We start from the raw sequence: 18606 nt of genomic DNA, 5'->3' as shown, positions 1-18606 counted from the left end.
AATTTTTTAAGTTTTTGAAGGGTGTGAGAAGGAAATGAACTTCTAATGTAACAGTATGACTATTAATGTAAAATATTTTTCTTTTGGAATTGAATGAGTTGTTTTATAATTTCAGGCATCGTTCAAGGAACTTGAGATTGAGGACATGTACCAGAAGTATTGTCTACAGATGAGGCGGTCTTTGGTTTTTGTTTTGCTCGTGATTATCACGTGCATCATTATATCACTTCTGATTCTTCATCTAGCGGAAAATAAGGTACTTAACCCTTACCCTGCTAAATTTTTATAATGAACTTATCCATCTTTCAATTTGGACCTCACCATTAACTGTTAAAAGGAATGCATACCAAAAAGATACTGACTGAATGGCGAACAGTGCAGATCATGATCAGACTGCACAGATGTGCAGGCTGATCCTGATCTACACTGGTCGCAAAGGCAGAATCAATCGTGTCCAGCATGATAAGGGTTAGTTATATAATAGACATTTCAGTGTCAGCTATTCAAAGGCACTGGCCGCCAGATTTTGGCAAAAAATGATCTTTCTTTAAAATTGAATTTTGGCCATATTATGGACATTAGAACATGAGTTTTCATTCTAAACTATGTTAAAAATGCCAAATCAAGAATAAAAAACATGCTTGAGTCGGGAATCAAACCTGGGCCACAGCAGCAATAAAAAGTTTCCTATGTTCTTGACCAATATCCCAGGGACAGAGGAATACATACTTGCCAGTCCTAATTAAAAAGCTGTATAATTAATACCTCTGATACCATGTTACAAACGATTTTCAATTTTGAATAGAAAAATTAGTGAAAATAACTATTTCTTATTTGTTTCCTACATCTCGGCTACACATGTTCATTGCAGAGGATAACAATAAAAAGTTTCACCTCTTCTGTAAGACTGGTAAAGTCGTGAGAAGAATAAGATTTCCTAAGCAAAATGTTTATGATATCTTTCTAGCATAAAATTGGTCCAGCTTCTATGATTTTTCCATGACTTCTTGTTTTCACTATTTGTCAGTTTGTTCAGTACAATATGAATTCAGCTTTCTAAACTGAATGAAAGCAATTACAGACCTAAGACTAGAAAGCCCTGTAAGGATGTCCGACAATAATACTTGAGTCACACCATGAGAAAACCAACATAGTGCATTTGTGACCAGCATGGACCCAGACCAGCCTGCACATTCGCACAGTCTGGTCAGGATCCATGCTGTTCGCTTTCAAAGCCTATTGCAATTAGAGGAACTGTTAGCGAACAGCATGGATCCTGACCAGACTGCGTAAATGCACGGGCTGGTCTGGATCCATGCTGGTCGCAAATGCACTATGTTGATTTTCTCATGGTGCGGCTCACTTGTAGTTCTTGCTCATGTTTTCGCTATTCTTATTATTATTTGGAACTCTTATGCTCATGACTATTTAAAGTTCTTGAATGAAAATATTGTTTTTGTCAAATAATCTCTGTTTGCATTGGTTTTCATGGCATTTATAATGTTTATGACTACTTCCACACTTCTTGTTGTTACCATTATGCAAGAATGGTGTTTACTTGAAATAATTACTTTGACATTTCTAGGAAATGTCAAAGTAATTAAAAAGTAGACTACTCATTAGAGAATACTGTATCAAGGACTGTTGACCAAGCGTTCACTTATAATCAATTGTTATAATGTTTTCCAAGTATTGTGGTGTTTTTATTGGAAGGCACAATTACTGTTGATAATTCAAGTAGATGTTGGAAATCTTTCTTGAAAGAAAAACTGAAAGGAAGACAGTCCTGGCAATTGTTTAAACCACAATTTTTACTCCATTGATTTCAGCAAGGTAGATGGGTAGAGCATTTTAAAAATAAAATAAGTTTAATGATATGTAAATATAAAGATATTTTCCCTCCCTGTAAGAAGTATGTATCGGTGATTGAATTATATAATAATGTCATTATGCTCTGTAATGTCAGTCAGGCAAATAATTATGTCATATACTCATATTAAAACAAATAGTTCATTGACATTGTCAGAGACTGATAGTTAAAAGGCTGAATGTTTTACTGACTAGGGTTTTCAGAGATTAGGTTTGTGATTTTTGTTGTGTAGGAGGGTGCGTGGGTGGGGGAATGGATGGTAGCATCAAGATTTTTTTTTTGGCACAGTTAGCATACTGTAAAATCATTTAATTGCGTGGGCATGAAATTTCGTGGTTTTGGTCAGAACTATAATTTCGTCTGGATATGAATTCGTGGATTTCAACTTTTGAACATAAAATGAATGGGAATTTTACTTGTTCATTGGGATTAAATTTCGTGGATTTACTCAACCAAGAAATCCATGAAAATTAGTCCCCCACGAATATTAATGATTTCACAGTAAGTTTGGGTTGAGATATTGAAATGAAACTTACCCATAGGTGGCTTATAGTAAGATTAATGCTGGGATTGCATTTAGGATCTATGGAGTCAAGGTGACTGTTACTAAAAATAGGAAAGCAAATGTTTCCACACAATAACTGTACTTTAGACAGAGATATTGAAATTAAACATGGCATGTACGAACTATTAGCTATTGGTCAAGTTTGAAAATGGGTTATCTAGGCTTAAAATCTAGATCAGTAGGATAAATTTTTGGGGAAAAAAACATATAGTATATGACCCAAATTTTTACTTAGTTTACATGAAATCTGTCAAAATGTTTGTTTTTATGGCAACTGCAAACTAGGTCACCTCGGTGTAAAATCTAAATCATACCCTAGAAAAAACAGTATTAGAATAGTAGAAATCACATTTTATCTGGAGCTCATGAATCTAGCTTCATACTGAACATAGTTGTTTTCTTCCATGATAGTAGCACATCATGATATATATTCAAGGTCAAAGTGTCAAGGTCAGATGAGTGGCTTGGGGCCATCCTGGCTCTTTTGTTGTTGTTTTATGTAAAAGTCACAGCATCTTAGTTGAGTGTTGCAATGCTTCTAGGTTTGGCCTGAAATTATAAATGGGAGTCAAACTTTAGCCAATATTGATATCTATTTCCAAACCTGAGTTATACAATTTGAAAAATAGCCTTGATTTGATTACCTGGTTATTTCAGTTTGTGATATTTCAAGAATAAAGTTATATTGTACTCTTGTCAGAATATTTACAATCTAAAGCTGTTAAATGTGGTTTTCATTATGCTAATGCAGATTGTGACATTTAGAAAGATTGTTTTTGTTGTTTGTTTCAAATCTATGAACATTTGAGCCGTGCCATGAGAAAACCAACATAGTGGGTGTGCGACCAGCATGGATCCAGACCAGCCTGCGCATCCGTGCAGTCTGGTCAGGCTCCATGCTGTTCGCTTTTAAAGCCTATTGGAATTGGAGAAACTGTTAGCGAACAGCATGGATCCTGACCAGACTGCGCGGATGCGCAGGCTTGTCTGGATGCATGCTGGTCACAAAGCCACTATGTTGGTTTTCTCTCATGGCGCGGCTCATATATACTTTATTACATTTATATACCATATACATGTAACAAGTATGTACATATAATTTTCTTAATATTTTAAGAATTTAATCAGTGAATTGGTACCAGCACTGATAAATTATGACTGTTACAACATTACAAAAATATATATCTAAAGTTGAAAAAAAAAATCTTTGCGAAAAAAGAATACTTAAATAAATGTGCTCATTTTAAAATGTATTTCCTCTTGGACGTTGGGATATGTTATCATTGTATTTTTTCCATGGCTCCAGAATGTATGTAACATTTTTTCTGGAAAACAAATCCTCTTAAGTCTTAAGTTTTATCGTTGTATTTCTAACTTTTACCTTGCTAAATTTCTAAAATGGACTGGTCTGTCATTCAATTTTGGGCAGTACCATTTATTATTCGAAGGGTTATTAACTGAAAATTTACTACCTGAAGAGCGAACAGGTCACAAAGACAGAATCACTTGCCGCAAGCTGATACATTGAAAATTATCGATGAATTAAAATTTCATGATGAAACCTTGAATTTTCTGTTCATTTTATAGTGTATAATATGTTGGAAAAAACAGCATGTTTTAGTGAAAATTACCATAATAATCAGAGAAAAAATCTGTCTTCTTCAGATATGATATGATAAAAACATAATTCTGTTAAAATAAATCTGGAGGCATAAAGCATTTGAATATCAACATTTTGAATGTCTCCCAGAAATGTCCCTGGAAACAGTTTGTCTCTGTATAGAATGATTTGCATATAATCTTCCATCACATTTAATTCATTGTATAATTATGTGTTTTATTGTTAGTTTTTCAAGCGTTAGATTTATAGCGATGTTATTTGACATTAGAATTGATGGTATCTCACAAAAAAACTCGTAATTAATGCAGAATTTTTTGTTACATTACTGATAAGCAGTGTTTGTTTACTATTAAATGTAGTATTGATTGCCTGGTGATAAATCTATTTTATTGTTTGTTTATTTTACCCCTGTTCATTCCCTTTTCTTAAGCATACTTTAAAGTTTATTAACTCATTAATTTTAAAGTACATTATTCTTTTTATTTTTTACTTGTATCATTAAATGTTTTTTGTTCTTTTTATGTGAGTTTATTTCTGTCTTATTTTGATATATATTTTCGCAGGCTTATAACATACCTTATAATCATGCCTAAGATATGGTAAGGATTGGACCCTTACAACTGTCATTTTTACTGACGGGGAGGGAGGGATGGGGTCTCATACAACTGTGATTTTTAATGTAACAGTTGACGATGGGGGGGGGGGGGGGGGGGGGGGGGCTGGTATAATTTTTTTGACATTTTTGCATTCTCATTTCACCATTCTGACTACGAGATAGTTACTTTAATTGCAGATGCCCCACTGTATATATTACAGTAGAAAAAGGAAAGAATAAATTTGTTTGAGTGAAATATGACATTTCTCATAAATAACTGGATAACAGTGCTTCATTATATGGAGGAAAATACAGGAAAAATGCTTCAAAACATTAAACATTTTATTCTTAATGACTGATATTGAATATTTTTTAAAGGATTTGAATGTGTATAGTTTTGTTAAGTTCAGCATCCATTGGTTAGTTTATGGAAAACCGTGTAGAGTTCATATTGGTTTTTCTTTTGTCACAACCTTTAACCAGCTGGCAGCAAGTGATTCTGTCTTTGCGACCAGTGCAGACCAAAATCAGCCTGCATGGTCTGCACTGTTCGCTATCCAGTCAGTAAATTTTCAGTGAACACCCCTTGGAATAATAAATGGTATTGCCTTAAATGAATGATGGACCAGTCCATTATTGAAATTCAGCATGGTAAGGGTTAAAAGTAAGAACAATTGGTCATACTTCATAGTATCTATGTGAACATTAAAATAAAGCTAGTATTTCCACAGAAATTTCATTATAGAAAGAAATTGTTCTACTTGCACGTGGTTCATTAATTTTGTTTTCAGTACTGAAGCAGTGAAAGTTGTTAAAGTTTGGCACAGTTTGAAATCTCCACACAACCACTAACTGTTGTCCATGACATTTAAGCAGTTATAAAAATAGCAGAGTTAATTTTGGCTCATGCACAGACATCTGTTTCAAATGTAAAAAGTGTCAATATATTGTCGTAATATATATATATAAGAACAATTAACAATTATGTGGAAAAATAATTCATACTTCGTACACCAAAACATACAAGTTATAGAGTCAAAATAACTTAGCCAAATCTCGGAACTGCTACTTCCAGTAGCCTTGTTGATTGTTACTTGCGGAGATTTTTTTGATGTATGGGAAAATTGACAAAAATACTATACTTTTAATTTCATGTTCTAAAAATAGGATTCGGTACTCCATGAAAATCAGTGATCACAAAAAGTGGAATTTGAATATAACAATATTATTGCTATTTGCGTAGTCTGAGATTATAAATGAATGATGAAAATCCTTACAAGTCCATAAATCCTTGCAAGTCCATAAAAGGTAACTGGTGTATAAACAGTACAGTGTGTAAGGTTGCCTAATACATGTATATCTAAGTGCAGTATAAATGTGTCATACTACCACTATTAAGGTATAGGTCCATGTTTCGGAGAAAAAAGTTCGAACGTCATCAAATCATAGAAAGAAAGCATTGTTTTACATGAAAATTTAATAGCGTATAAAACATTTATATTATTCTACAAAACCATTGTCAATTTACTCATATATATATTGAATTCCGGAAAGGGACTGCATGAAGGGGCCACACTTCTGGACAGTTCAGCGCCTTTAAAAACACCATTTTTAGCTCACCTGTCATAAAGTGACAAGGTGAGCTTTTGTGATCGCGCAGCGTCCGTCGTCCGTCCGTGCGTTCGTCCCTCCGTGCTTAAACTTTTGCTTGTGTCCACTCTAGAGGACACATTTTTCATGGGATCTTTATGAAAATTGGTCAGAATGTTAACCTTGATGACATCTAGGTGAAGTTCGAAACTGGGTCACGTGCCCTCAAAAAGTAGGTCAGTAGGTCTTAAAATAGAAAAACCTTGTGACCTCTCTAAAGGCCATATATTTCACGAGATCTTCATGAAAATTAGTCAGAATGTTCACCTCGATGATATCTAGGTCAAGTTTGAAAGTGGGTCACATGCCTTCAAAAACTAGGTCAGTAGGTCAAATAATAGAAAAAGCTTGTGACCTCTCTAGAGGCCATATTTTTCATGGGATCTGTATGAAAGTTGATCTGAATATTTATCTTGATGATATCTAGGTGAAGTTCGAAACTGGGTCACGTGCCTTCAAAAACTAGGTCAGTAGGTCAAATAATGGAAAAACGTTGTGACCCCTCTAGAGGCCATACTTATGAATGGATCTCAATAAAAATTGGTCAGAATGTTCACCTTGATGATATCTAGGTCAAGTTTAAAAGTGGGTCACGTGCCATCAAAAACTAGGTCAGTAGGTCAAATAATGGAAAAACGTTGTGACTCCTCTAGAGGCCATATTTTTCATGGGATCTGTATGAAAGTTGGTCTGAATGTTTATCTTGATGATATCTAGGTCAAGTTCGGAAGTGGGTCATGTGCCATCAAAAACTAGGTCAGTAGCTCAAATAATAGAAATACCTTGTGACCTCTCTAAAGGCCATATTTTTCATGGGATCTGTATGAAATTTGGTCTGAATGTTAATCTTGATGATATCTAGTTCAATTTTGGAACTGGGTCAACTGCGGTCAAAAACTAGGTCAGTTGGTCTAAAATTAGAAAAATCTTTTGACCTCTCTAGAGGCCATATTTTTCAATGGATCTTCATGAAAATTGGTCTGAATGTTCACCTTGATGATATCTAGGTCAGGTTCTAAACTGGGTCATGTGCGGTCAAAAACTAGGCCAGTAGGTATAAAAATAGAAAAACCTCTAGAGGCCATATTTTTCATGAGATCTTCATGAAAATTAGTGAGAATGTTCACCTTGATGATATCTAGATAAAGTTCAAAACAGGGTCACGTACCTTCGAAAACTAGGTCAATAGGTCAAATAATAGAAAAACCTTGTGACCTCTCTAGAGGCCATATTTTTCAATGGATCTTCATGAAAATTGGTCAGAATTTTTATCTTGATAATATCTAGGTCAAGTTCAAAACTGGGTCACATGAGCTCAAAAACTAGGTCACTATGTCAAATAATAGAAAAAACTACGTCATACTCAAAACTGGGTCATGTGGGAACAGGTGAGCGATTCAGGACCATCATGGTCCTCTTGTTTAAAAGCTGTTACATGTCTTCATTTTGATGCATTTGCAGCATCGTGCAAGTGTTTAAACTTTACATAACTAGGTAAAACATCGTTTTTGACACATGTTTACATTTATTTCTTTACAAATGGTATTCTTATTTAAAGAGGGACAACTCATTTAGAATATTTTAAGTATCCAACTCTGTGGGACAAAACAGTAAAACATGTATTGGACAGATAAGTTGTGTGTCAAGATACTGCTAAACCTTAAAAAACTGGAAGTTTTTGTAACAGATGACTCTGAAGCATGCTGTTAAATTGTGAATGTAAGACTACAAACTTAGTTTATATATCTAGTCTAGTTAACTTCATTTTTTTGAGGAATTTCCACATTAAAAGTGAAATATACTAGTGAAAGATATGCACAGGATATCTTTAATCTATGACTTTGCAAAACTTCCATTGATGGTCATATTTCATATCTTCTCTAATTAGACATTCTAATGATATTTCAGCTACATCAAAGGCAGAATTAATAAGATGTTTCTAGTTTCACTGCAAAAATAGCTTGTACAACTATTCTTGATACTGACATCCTGTCAATTGAACTTTTATACATCAAGTATTTGATTATTTACAAGGAAGTTTTTTCCTATTTTCAAATGACATGAAACAGATGCCATGATTATATATATTAAAAAAGGATATGTAATTTGCTCTGGCTGTGCATCTGAAGGAAGATAAAAAGGTTATTTGCTTTTGAGAATCTTATACTTCTATTTAGGGTTGTGATTTATTCATAAACAAATAAGAACCGGTCTGTTTTCATTTTACTTCAGATACGCCCTGGGTAGCACTGATTTTCTGCTATTATTATTTAAATACATATAAATACTCCCTGATTACTGCTGATTTTTCTGAATGCTGATATGATATAACTTATTTTATTGAGCAAAATTAAATAAACAAAGTGACAAAAGTTGAAAGCAAGATGATGAAAACACGAAACCACAATATGATAACGAGTTTTGATCATCAGGGCTTCATGATTTCGACTTTCACCACCGTAGTTTCAAGATTTCACCATCGTGATTTTGACATCCACCATCTTGTTTTCAACTTTCATCATCATTACTTGTTTCGTGATTTCGACTTTCCAGGTATGGGATTCAAATATAAAAATATTGATGGTCCAAACGGAACACTGTAGCATCTTCTTCTGTTAGTTGTGTGGGATGTGATACAAAATTTATTTAAGTAGACAAACTGGTCCCTTTGAAAATATAAACCAAAACTGTTGAGGGGAGTGTTGATAATATATGAATAGCTGGTAATCACACTGTAAATTAAACTGCACTCCTAAGATGACAATATTTCATAAATCGTTAAGGTGATAAGAAAGCATTCATCTGTATAAGTGAGCAAAAACAGTTAAGTAATCATAAATTACTAGACTATTATTCATTCAGGATAATGTGTCATTTGATGAAAGCAGTGTATACATATATTTATACTAATAAACTTTGATAATGTGGCAGTTGACCTCAATACAGTTGACACTGTTTATTTTCCAATACAGGTAAATCCAATAATTGCTTTACAATAGACCTCTGACGGATTATCTTTGAACACACCTGGACTTATTGGGCTCAACTGCCACATTATCAAAGCTTATTAGTATATAATGTGATATTGGAAAACGCAACTAATATACTTTGATAATGTGGCAGTTGACCTCAATACAGTCGACATTGTTTATTTTCCAATACAGGTAAATCCAATATTTGCTGCACAATAGATCTATGAAGGATTATCTTTGAACACCCCTGGACTTATTGGACTCACCTGCCACATTATCAAAGTTTATTAGTATTTTTCAGACGGATAACAAGATGTTTACAAAACTATAAATTTGTTTTTTGTTTGTTTTGTTTTGGTTTTAACGCCGTTTTTCAACAGTATTTCAGTCATGTAATGGCGGGCAGTTAACCTAACCAGTGTTCCTGGATTCTGTACCAGTACAAACCTGTTCTCCGCAAGTAACTGCCAACTTCCCCACATGAATTATCAGAGGTGGAGGACTAATGATTTCAGACACAATGTCATTTATCAAATAGTCACGGAGAACATACGCCCCGCCCGAGGATCGAACTCGTGACCCCGCGATCCGTAGACCAACGCTCTTACCTACTGAGCTAAGCGGGCGGGCTAAAACTATAAATAGATTTATAAATAAAACATAGGAAACATTTTTGTAAAATTGTCAAAATCTAGATATTTCTAGTACTCTTACCACCCAGTCGAGATAATGTTCATGATTTCATGTACTTTCATGAACTGTTCATAAAGTGTGTTCATGAACAGTTATTCATGAAAAGTTCATGAAGAGTTTACTGTCTTACTCATGTCATTTGTTTAGGGTGTAAAATGTCATTGTTACAGTGACTGAGACTAAAAAAAAAAAGTTTCTGGCCACTAACTGAACAACACTTTGACCTACAGTTTTCAGATTTCATAGGATATGCCATTGGCTTAGATGGTCACTGCTAAATAATTGTAGTTTCCAAAAAAAAAAAGAGTTGTTTGTAGCCCCTGCTAAGATCTGAGGTTCATGAATTTTTTCGACAGGGTGGTATTTAGTGCCTTTGCAACAGGTAACTTGAAAGTTTCATGAATTATTCATGAAATTTTCACTGAAAAGCTCATGAACTGTTCATGAACTGAAAATGGGACTTTCCAGTTTATGAACTGTGCATGAACACATTATGGAATTTGTTCATGAACAAAATCCTAAATTGTGTTCGTGATCTGTTCATGAACAGAAAAGAGTTCCATTTTCAGTTCATGACTTCATTCATGAAATAATTCATGAACATTTCATGAAAAGCTCATGAAATTTTCAACAGGGTAAGTTTCTGGGAAATACTGTTAAACAGATTTGTTAAATGCGAATGTAAAAACACTATTAAACATATAAATTGAAATGTGTTACATATAAGGGATAATTATACATACGATAACAACAATAAAGTATGATTTAAAAAAATCTTCAGGAGGATTTGAACTTGTACAAAACAATTATATGATTAGCGACTGGTATCACATTGCTATTTTGCCATATACATATTTAGCAGTTACAATGAAAATAAACACTCGCTAAATTATGTACTCACCAATATGAATTACTGGTTCATTAAAAAGATGTATCCTTGCTTTATGCACAGGAATCACGTTATCATTAGGTGTAAGTATTGAGACCCTAAAAATATTTTGGTCACCCATATCAGATTATAAAAATGTTTATATCAATCTGCTCCACTGACACTCTCTTAAAACATTAATATTATGTATGATTTCATTTATCAAGGAAACTGTATACACTTAACATTATTATTAAAGTTGGTTTTTTGGCACCCATTTAAAAGGCAGTCCATTCTAGCTTTATCTGTCCTGAAGTCGTACTGTACTTAATTATGTCACTAAAACAGGCCATGCATTTTAGCTTTAAAACATTTTCAAATCCTGTCCCAAAAACACATACACAAGGTATCATTTTAAGTCGAAGTAAAGCGCTGGCAATCCCTTGGAATTTGTGAAACCTAGTTTCAGTTGTATTTGCAGTTCTTATAAGACTGCAACAAGTGCTGTTTCCATTCTGCTATTTTATCTTGCATCATTCTCTCCATTGTCATCCTTCAGAACTCCTGATATTTAAGCCCAGCTCCGTGACTCTTCAAATTCTATTGTGTGTATGCAACCCATGATTACAAGAGGTAACTGTTAATGGCCACACGCCACACTTTAGCACGCAAATCCACAAGTATTTTTTATAGAATTTTATATAAAATAGACTCTATTTTGACAGGCGTCACTGTTCATAGTCAGGATTTACATGCTTTTTCAGTGACATTTTAAGGTTAAAAGGTAGGACTGGAGAAGGTCTTTAAGTCATTGCAGCTTATCAGGTTGTTTTTGTATTATAGGCATAGGAAATAGAGATCAATATAATTGCACCTTTACTAATCCTACCAGGTGTTCTGTATTACAAAAGTGGATCTATTGTGACATTTTGTACAATGCAAAAACTGTATTATCTGCACTATTATTTACTACTGGTACTTCGTTTTATTATGTTGTAAAAGTTAATTTATTACATATGTAAGTTGACATGAATCATAGGCAACCATTCTTGAGGGTTAATCAACACATGAAAATCCTTAATGATTTTTGTGCAAAAAGTATGATTTGTCTTAAACAGTTTTCATTTTCCACTCCAATTGTGTAATGGCAAGGAATGTAAACTAATGATCTCGACTTATAAGTACTGCCCAAGGCAAGAGTTGTCATTCTTTGTGATCACAACTTAAATTAAAAATTAAAACTTCTGTTATGATATTAACAAAAGTATCATAAACTTCACATTTGTGAAATCATTTTTGGTTATTTCAAGGACTTGGAAATTATTTCTTGACTTTATTTAATGTAAGTTCTATCATTGAAAATTTTAGGGCCTTTTCTTATGTATTAGGTCTTTGCTTTTACTGTTCTTCTGAATTTGTTCTTTTTTATGGTATCACCTTAGGTTAAAGTCTCACCGATGTGGGTTCGAGCCTCATTTGGGGCATTGTAATCTTCATGTGAGGAAGTCATCCAGCTGGCATACGGAGAGTCAGTGGTTTAACCAAGGTACCGGCCCTTGATAAAATAATACCTGGAGGGGCACCTGGGATCTTCCTCCACCTCCACTCTGAAAAGCTGGAAAGTCCCTATATGACCTACAATTGTGCCAGCAAAAACAAAAACAAAAATTAGATTTAGGTAGTGAACCCGTAATGTCAGTCATTAGTTTCTGCACAATTTCTTATTCTTGGCCGTTATTTTAGCATTCTTCTGCTGTAAATGTAACTCATACAAGCAGCAGTTTCCGTAACAACCGAAAGATGCCAAAATCACATACGGAGTAAATGAAATCGAACGGACATTATCAGTCTTTGTTATGATACATTACCTTAAATCAAGTCACGTTTTTGTTTGTTCTTCAGATGTTGGACTCAGGTATCAAGACACTTTCGAGTTGTATCTATAATATTTCTGTTGCACGGAAAAGTTCTGAAAAACTGAGACAATTTTTCGTACATTTCAGGTTGTTAGAGATGGATCGCCAGAAGCTGCGTTTATTGTTCTATGTGCCGGCCTCCTAATAACAGGCCTCTTCTTTCCCCTAGTCATTGTACGGAAATTCTACAAGAAAGCTCCGAGTGTTATCTCCGCGGGAATATGGGTGGATATGTTACTCATTATAAATACATATATGGGTGTGATGCAAAAGACGTCATCTAGTGACGATTTACCCGCTGTGTTTTTTGTGATAATAGTGCTATATACAATGTTACCATTGCCAAAGAAAATTTCAGTGGTTTTTGGTGTAATAAGTATGACAATACAGTTACTTATGGCAGGATTTTTATCAGATTTGAACAGAGATAATCTAGTCTTCCAGGTAAGCAAATATAATATTATATTGTTTTATTAAAGGTAACATTTTTCAGTTATATTTTTGATTTTGATGGGGTGTCAGAAAGCTGTTCATGATTGAGTCAAAAATTGAACATATGAAAAAGGTCAGTGTAAGGCAGTGTTTAAAAAAGTCCTATCAGTTTGAAAATCAAATTAGTAAATCAAGCCAAATATTTGACATTCAAAATAGGTAATAGTGTAATGGGACAAAAATTGAGTACCACATCGCAAGAGAAACTACATGGTTATATTTTGCTGTTCTTAAAGGTCTTTGTTTTTATAAATTTACGAAATAGATTTTCACAGGTATTATAAATCTGCATTTTCTACATTAAGTATATACTGTTTAAGCGGGACGAAAAACATCTTGTCCATTCTGAGAGTCTTAGAGCAAAAAAAATGTTCTTATTCACTTCCACGGGTGTACTTTTAGCTCAGTAAGCACAGCATAAAATAATCAAAATTATACATACAGATAATATACAGATACTCTGATATTGTAATGTTCATACAAATAATGAAATATATACATGGGTTTTCCTGTTTTGGTTATTAGTCAAGTATCAGTGATACAGATCAAAAATTCACTCTTGTTGAACCTGTCATATGGTATATTCATTGCACATCACAGTAGGTTATCAAGTAGAATCAGTGACAAATCTGATGATTTTATTGATTGAAAAGTAAAACTTAAGTTCATCTTTCTTAAATTTCGTCATTTTTCGAAGAACAACATGTTTATAATAATAAATTTTGAATTTAAACTGGCACAAAGTATTGGTAGAAATTTATAGACACAAAACAATGACATTTAAGTAAAAGTGCTTCCCAGTCATCAGAGCTCCTGATATAACCAAGTTAGATAACTCTTGGTTTTTTGGCCATTTTTGTACCCCCCCGACAGCAAAGTTGTAAGGGGGGTACACTGGTTTGTCTGTCTGTCCATCTATCTGTCTGTCTGTAGACACAATCTTGTGCGCACCATCTCTCCTCATCCCCTTGACACAATTTAATGAAACTTCACACAAGTGATCAGTAACAACAGTAGTTGTGCATGGGGCATGTTAGGTTCTTTCAGAAAAAAAATTTGCAGAGTTACGGGACTTTGTTTTTTGTTACTGTACTATAAACATAGACACAATCTTGTGCGCACCATCTCTCCTCATCCCCTTGACATAATTTAATGAAACTTCACACAAATGATCAGTAACAACAGAAGTTGTGCAGGGGGCATGTTAGGTTCTTTCAACAACAAAAATTGCAGAGTTATGGGACTTTGTTTCTTGTTAACATACTATGTACATACAGTCTGCATATGCAATCTTGTGCGCACCTAATCTTCCAAACTCTTGCACACAATTTAATGAAACTCCACACAAGTGATCAGTACCAACCCTAGTTGTGCATGGTGCATGCTACATTCTTTTAGATAAATATTCTGCATAGTTATGGGACTTTGTTTTTTGTTACTATACTGTATACATACAGTCCATATATACATACAGTCAACATAATTATGCAATCTTGTGTGCATCAAATTGCAATGTACTGTGTCAGTGCATGCAGGGGGTACATTCATCACCTTCAGTGATAGCTGTAGTTCATTCAGAAAATTTGGTTGAAGTTTTGCATGCAAGTTGTTATCTTGCCATAATTACATTTGTTATCATTTGTAATTAAGTAATACCAAGTTATGGCCCCTATTCGACTTAGAAGCTGTCAAATAGTTGATGAGTTATTGAAATTTCAAAGAAATCCATTACTTGACCAAAACATGATTAACCACCTTTAAATGGTATGTGAAAATAGAAATAATTAAATAGATTTTAATTGAAAAAATGGCTTTATATAAAAAAGACCTTGCTACAGTTCAATAAATTTTCTTGTTTTTCAGCTGTTGTCCAACTTTGTGCTTTTAACTGGTGCAAATTTGATTGGAATTTACCATAAGTATTTAACAGACATTACTCACAGACATACATTCCTAGAGGCAAGGAAATCTATTGAGTCCATGGTCAAACTTGAAAAAGAGAAAAAGGAACAGGTAAAGAGACAATTTAGATTCTTTATCAGTTAGTTAACTTTTGATCCTAATAGCTCACTCGTAAGCGAATATTTTTACGGTTATATTTTTTTTTAAAGAAAATACCATGCCTATAACCTAGATTTATAATTTTTGAGGCTATAACAGTTAAAGCCCTGCTCCACGGCTATTCAAATTCTATTGTGTGTATGCAACCCATGATTACAATAGGAAACAGTTAACGGCCACGCGCCACACTTTAGCATGCAAAACCATGTATTTTATATAGAATTTTATACAAAATAGACTTTATTTTGACAGGCGTCACTGTTCATAGTCAGGATTTTCATGCTTTTTCAGCGATAATTTAAGGTTAAAAGGTAGGACTTGAGCAGGTCTTTAAGGTGTTACTGTATAAACTACTAGTTTCATTACAAAATTAAATATTTTCAGTTCATCTTAACCTGTGAACAAAGATCATTTGCACATGGAGACCTCATTTTGGCTTTCAGTCATATACAGGTTTGACTGTATATACATGTGCATGACAGAACTCTTATCATATGGTGGCTGATCAGTGCCATATCATTCTGGTGTATTCCAACACGCCAATATGCCAAATTTACAGTTGTTGTTTTGGCGACTGAACCAGAACAACAAATACCTTTATCTGCCATATCAACATGCTTATTTATCATTCTGACATGTTGGCACCCTTCAAACACACAGTCATACACATCAGAGCTACAAATAAGCCATGCCAGTAAGGTATTTATTGGCACACTATATGAGCTGTGCCATGAGAAAACCAACATAGTGGGTTTGCGACCAGCATGGATCCTGACCAGCCTGCGCATCCGCGCAGTCTGTTCAGGATCCATGCTGTTCGCTAACAGTTTCTCCATTTCCAATAGGCTTTAAAAGCGAACAGCATGCTGGTCGCAAACCCACTTTGGTGGTTTTCTCATGGCGTGGCTCAATTATTGTCATTCTGAGGAGTGCCAACAGACTAGAACAAAAGGGCAAAATTCATTCCACCATACTATCAAGCTACTAGTAGTCATGATCCTTGTATTTTTCTACAGACTTTTGTTCTATATAGATATCCATGCTATCAGTGTTTCACTATACTGTAGTTCTGTAAAGATATTTTTTGATTGACAGGAGGAGTTACTGACAAGTTGTATACCCAAAGATTTAATGAACTCTATGAAAGAAGATCTCACCAAGAAGATGATGAGCAAAATTCCAAAGATTACACCATTTCATGATCTCTATGTTAAACACCATAGTAATGTCAGGTAAGTGTGCCAATTAACTGCCTTTACCCAGCATTCCAAGATTTTATGACAATTACAAACTAAAGCTGTACCATAAAACACATAGTAATGTCAGGTAAGTGTGTGAAATGACTGTATTTACCTGACATTCCAAACACCATAGCAATGTCGGGTAGGTGTGACTGTCTTTAAAAAATCTGCCATTCCAAGATGTTATGTTAATTTTAAACTAAAATGACTGTATTTACCTGACATTCCAAACACCGTAGCAATGTCCGGTAGGTGTGACTGTCTTTACCTGCCATTCCAAGATGTTATGTTAATTTCAGACTGAAATTATGTCATGTAAAATGATAAATTTGAGTTGTTAATTGAAATTAAATGTACTTATGTCAAGTTAATGTTCTGAATGACTGTCTGAAGTAATTGCTTGACATTAAAAGATATTATATTAAATTTAAATCAAAGTTCTGTCAGGTAAAATGATGTTAGTAGTAGTTAATTGACATTAAATGCACTAATGGCAGGTAAGTTGTAAGCTGATTGTCTATACCAAACAAAAGTTATGTCCTGTAAAATGACTATGTTGGTAGTTGACTGACATTAAAAGTACTAATGTCAGGTAAGTTGCTGAAGGACTGTCTGAAGCATTTACCGTACATTCCCTGTAAATTTAAACTAAAGGTATGTGTGGTAAAATGACCGAGTTCATGTCATCAGATCATGTCATCAGTTAAATTGATTGTTTGAAGTTGTCATATAACATGTTATACTTTAAATTTGATGGTAATGCCATATAGTTAATTTATTGACATTTAATAAATTAATTAACAGACATTCCATCATTTTAAAGGTCAATTACTAAGGGAAAGTGAGTTGGCAATTTTTTTCATAGCCAGTGCATAGACTTCTGCAAGACACTAAATAATGAAGATTGGCAGGTCAAAATTTACAGAAGGTCTTTGGAACTCAAAGAAATGTATGTGTATTATGTTGAAATTTCAATGAATCGACAGAATGACCCCCCAGGTCTTTTTAACTTTCTTCATACTTCATAGAAAAATAATTGTACATATACTGCGATTTATTTCGAATTTCTACATACCAATTTCATTTTCCAATAAAATGAAATAGTTTCTGTGCTTTTTAAAAGAAATTAAAATGTTCACTTTCCTTAGTATTGGACCTTTAAGGAAGGTTACCTTTGACAGTCTCCATGTTAATTGGCCTACCATGCTTTTATGTTACATGTCAATGTATTGATTAAGGTTATTTGTCAGTGACTGAATCAGAATTATACCTGCATGAAGTGACATTATTACTATTTTATTAATGTTTACTTGAGATTACATGATAAAAATCACATAGACATTATTTTGAAAAATCATAAATATGCACAGCACATTACTCATATATATATATATATATTTGTATATTTTATGAACAAAAAAAAAACTATGTAAATTTGTTCAGTTTTCAATATTGTACTGCCAAGGAGATGTCATCGGAATGAAAAACATTGTATATGATACTAGAATATTAGAAGGGGAGTGGTGGTCTAGTGGTTTAGGTGCCAGCCCCTCATCCCAGGGGTCGTAAATTCGAGCCCTACTGGTGTACCAGTAGTGATTCAAATAAGCTTCAAGCATTCATCAATTGAGCTAAAATAAATTTATATAAACTACTAAATGATACTAGAGCTTTGTTGTTTTCTTTCAGTATACTGTATGCAGATATTGTGAACTTCACCCCACTTGCTGCAGAGTGTACAGCTCAGGAGCTTGTCAAAATGTTGAATGAACTGTTTGGGAGATTTGATCAACTAGCAGAGGTTTGTATTTCAGTTTTGTTAAGTGTCCACTTTCTGATGGTTTGTTTTGGGTTAATCGCCATTTTTCAACAGTATTTCAGTTATAAAATGGGAGGCAGTTAACCTAACCAGTGTTCCTGAATTATGTACCCGCACAGACCTGTTCTCCATGAGTAGCTGCCAACATCACCACATGAATCACAGATGGAGGGTGAATGATTTCAGACACAATGTCTTCTATCAAACCATCACAGAGAACATTTGCCTCGCCCGAGGATTGAA

The 18606-nt window shown here is 34.0% G+C and overlaps 1 protein-coding gene across 9 annotated transcripts in view; it reads left to right on the top strand.

The window, feature by feature from the left end:
- The window catches only part of LOC123549315 (adenylate cyclase type 2-like), a 200322-nt gene that overhangs the window by 120199 nt on the left and 61517 nt on the right, over nt 1–18606 (top strand). For all 9 annotated transcript variants that reach the window (XM_053545486.1, XM_053545483.1, XM_053545484.1 and 6 more), the window contains 5 exons: nt 116–256; nt 12838–13194; nt 15106–15255; nt 16399–16535; nt 18234–18345. In XM_053545486.1, the coding sequence (XP_053401461.1) occupies nt 116–256; nt 12838–13194; nt 15106–15255; nt 16399–16535; nt 18234–18345 (897 nt within the window). The remainder of the gene's footprint in view (nt 1–115; nt 257–12837; nt 13195–15105; nt 15256–16398; nt 16536–18233; nt 18346–18606) is intronic.

Source organism: Mercenaria mercenaria, chromosome 6 (genome assembly GCF_021730395.1).
Source record: "Mercenaria mercenaria strain notata chromosome 6, MADL_Memer_1, whole genome shotgun sequence".
In the NCBI taxonomy this organism is placed as follows: Eukaryota; Metazoa; Mollusca; class Bivalvia; order Venerida; family Veneridae; genus Mercenaria; species Mercenaria mercenaria.
Note: the sequence above shows the minus strand (reverse complement) of the source record. Positions and strands in the feature narration are given on the sequence as shown.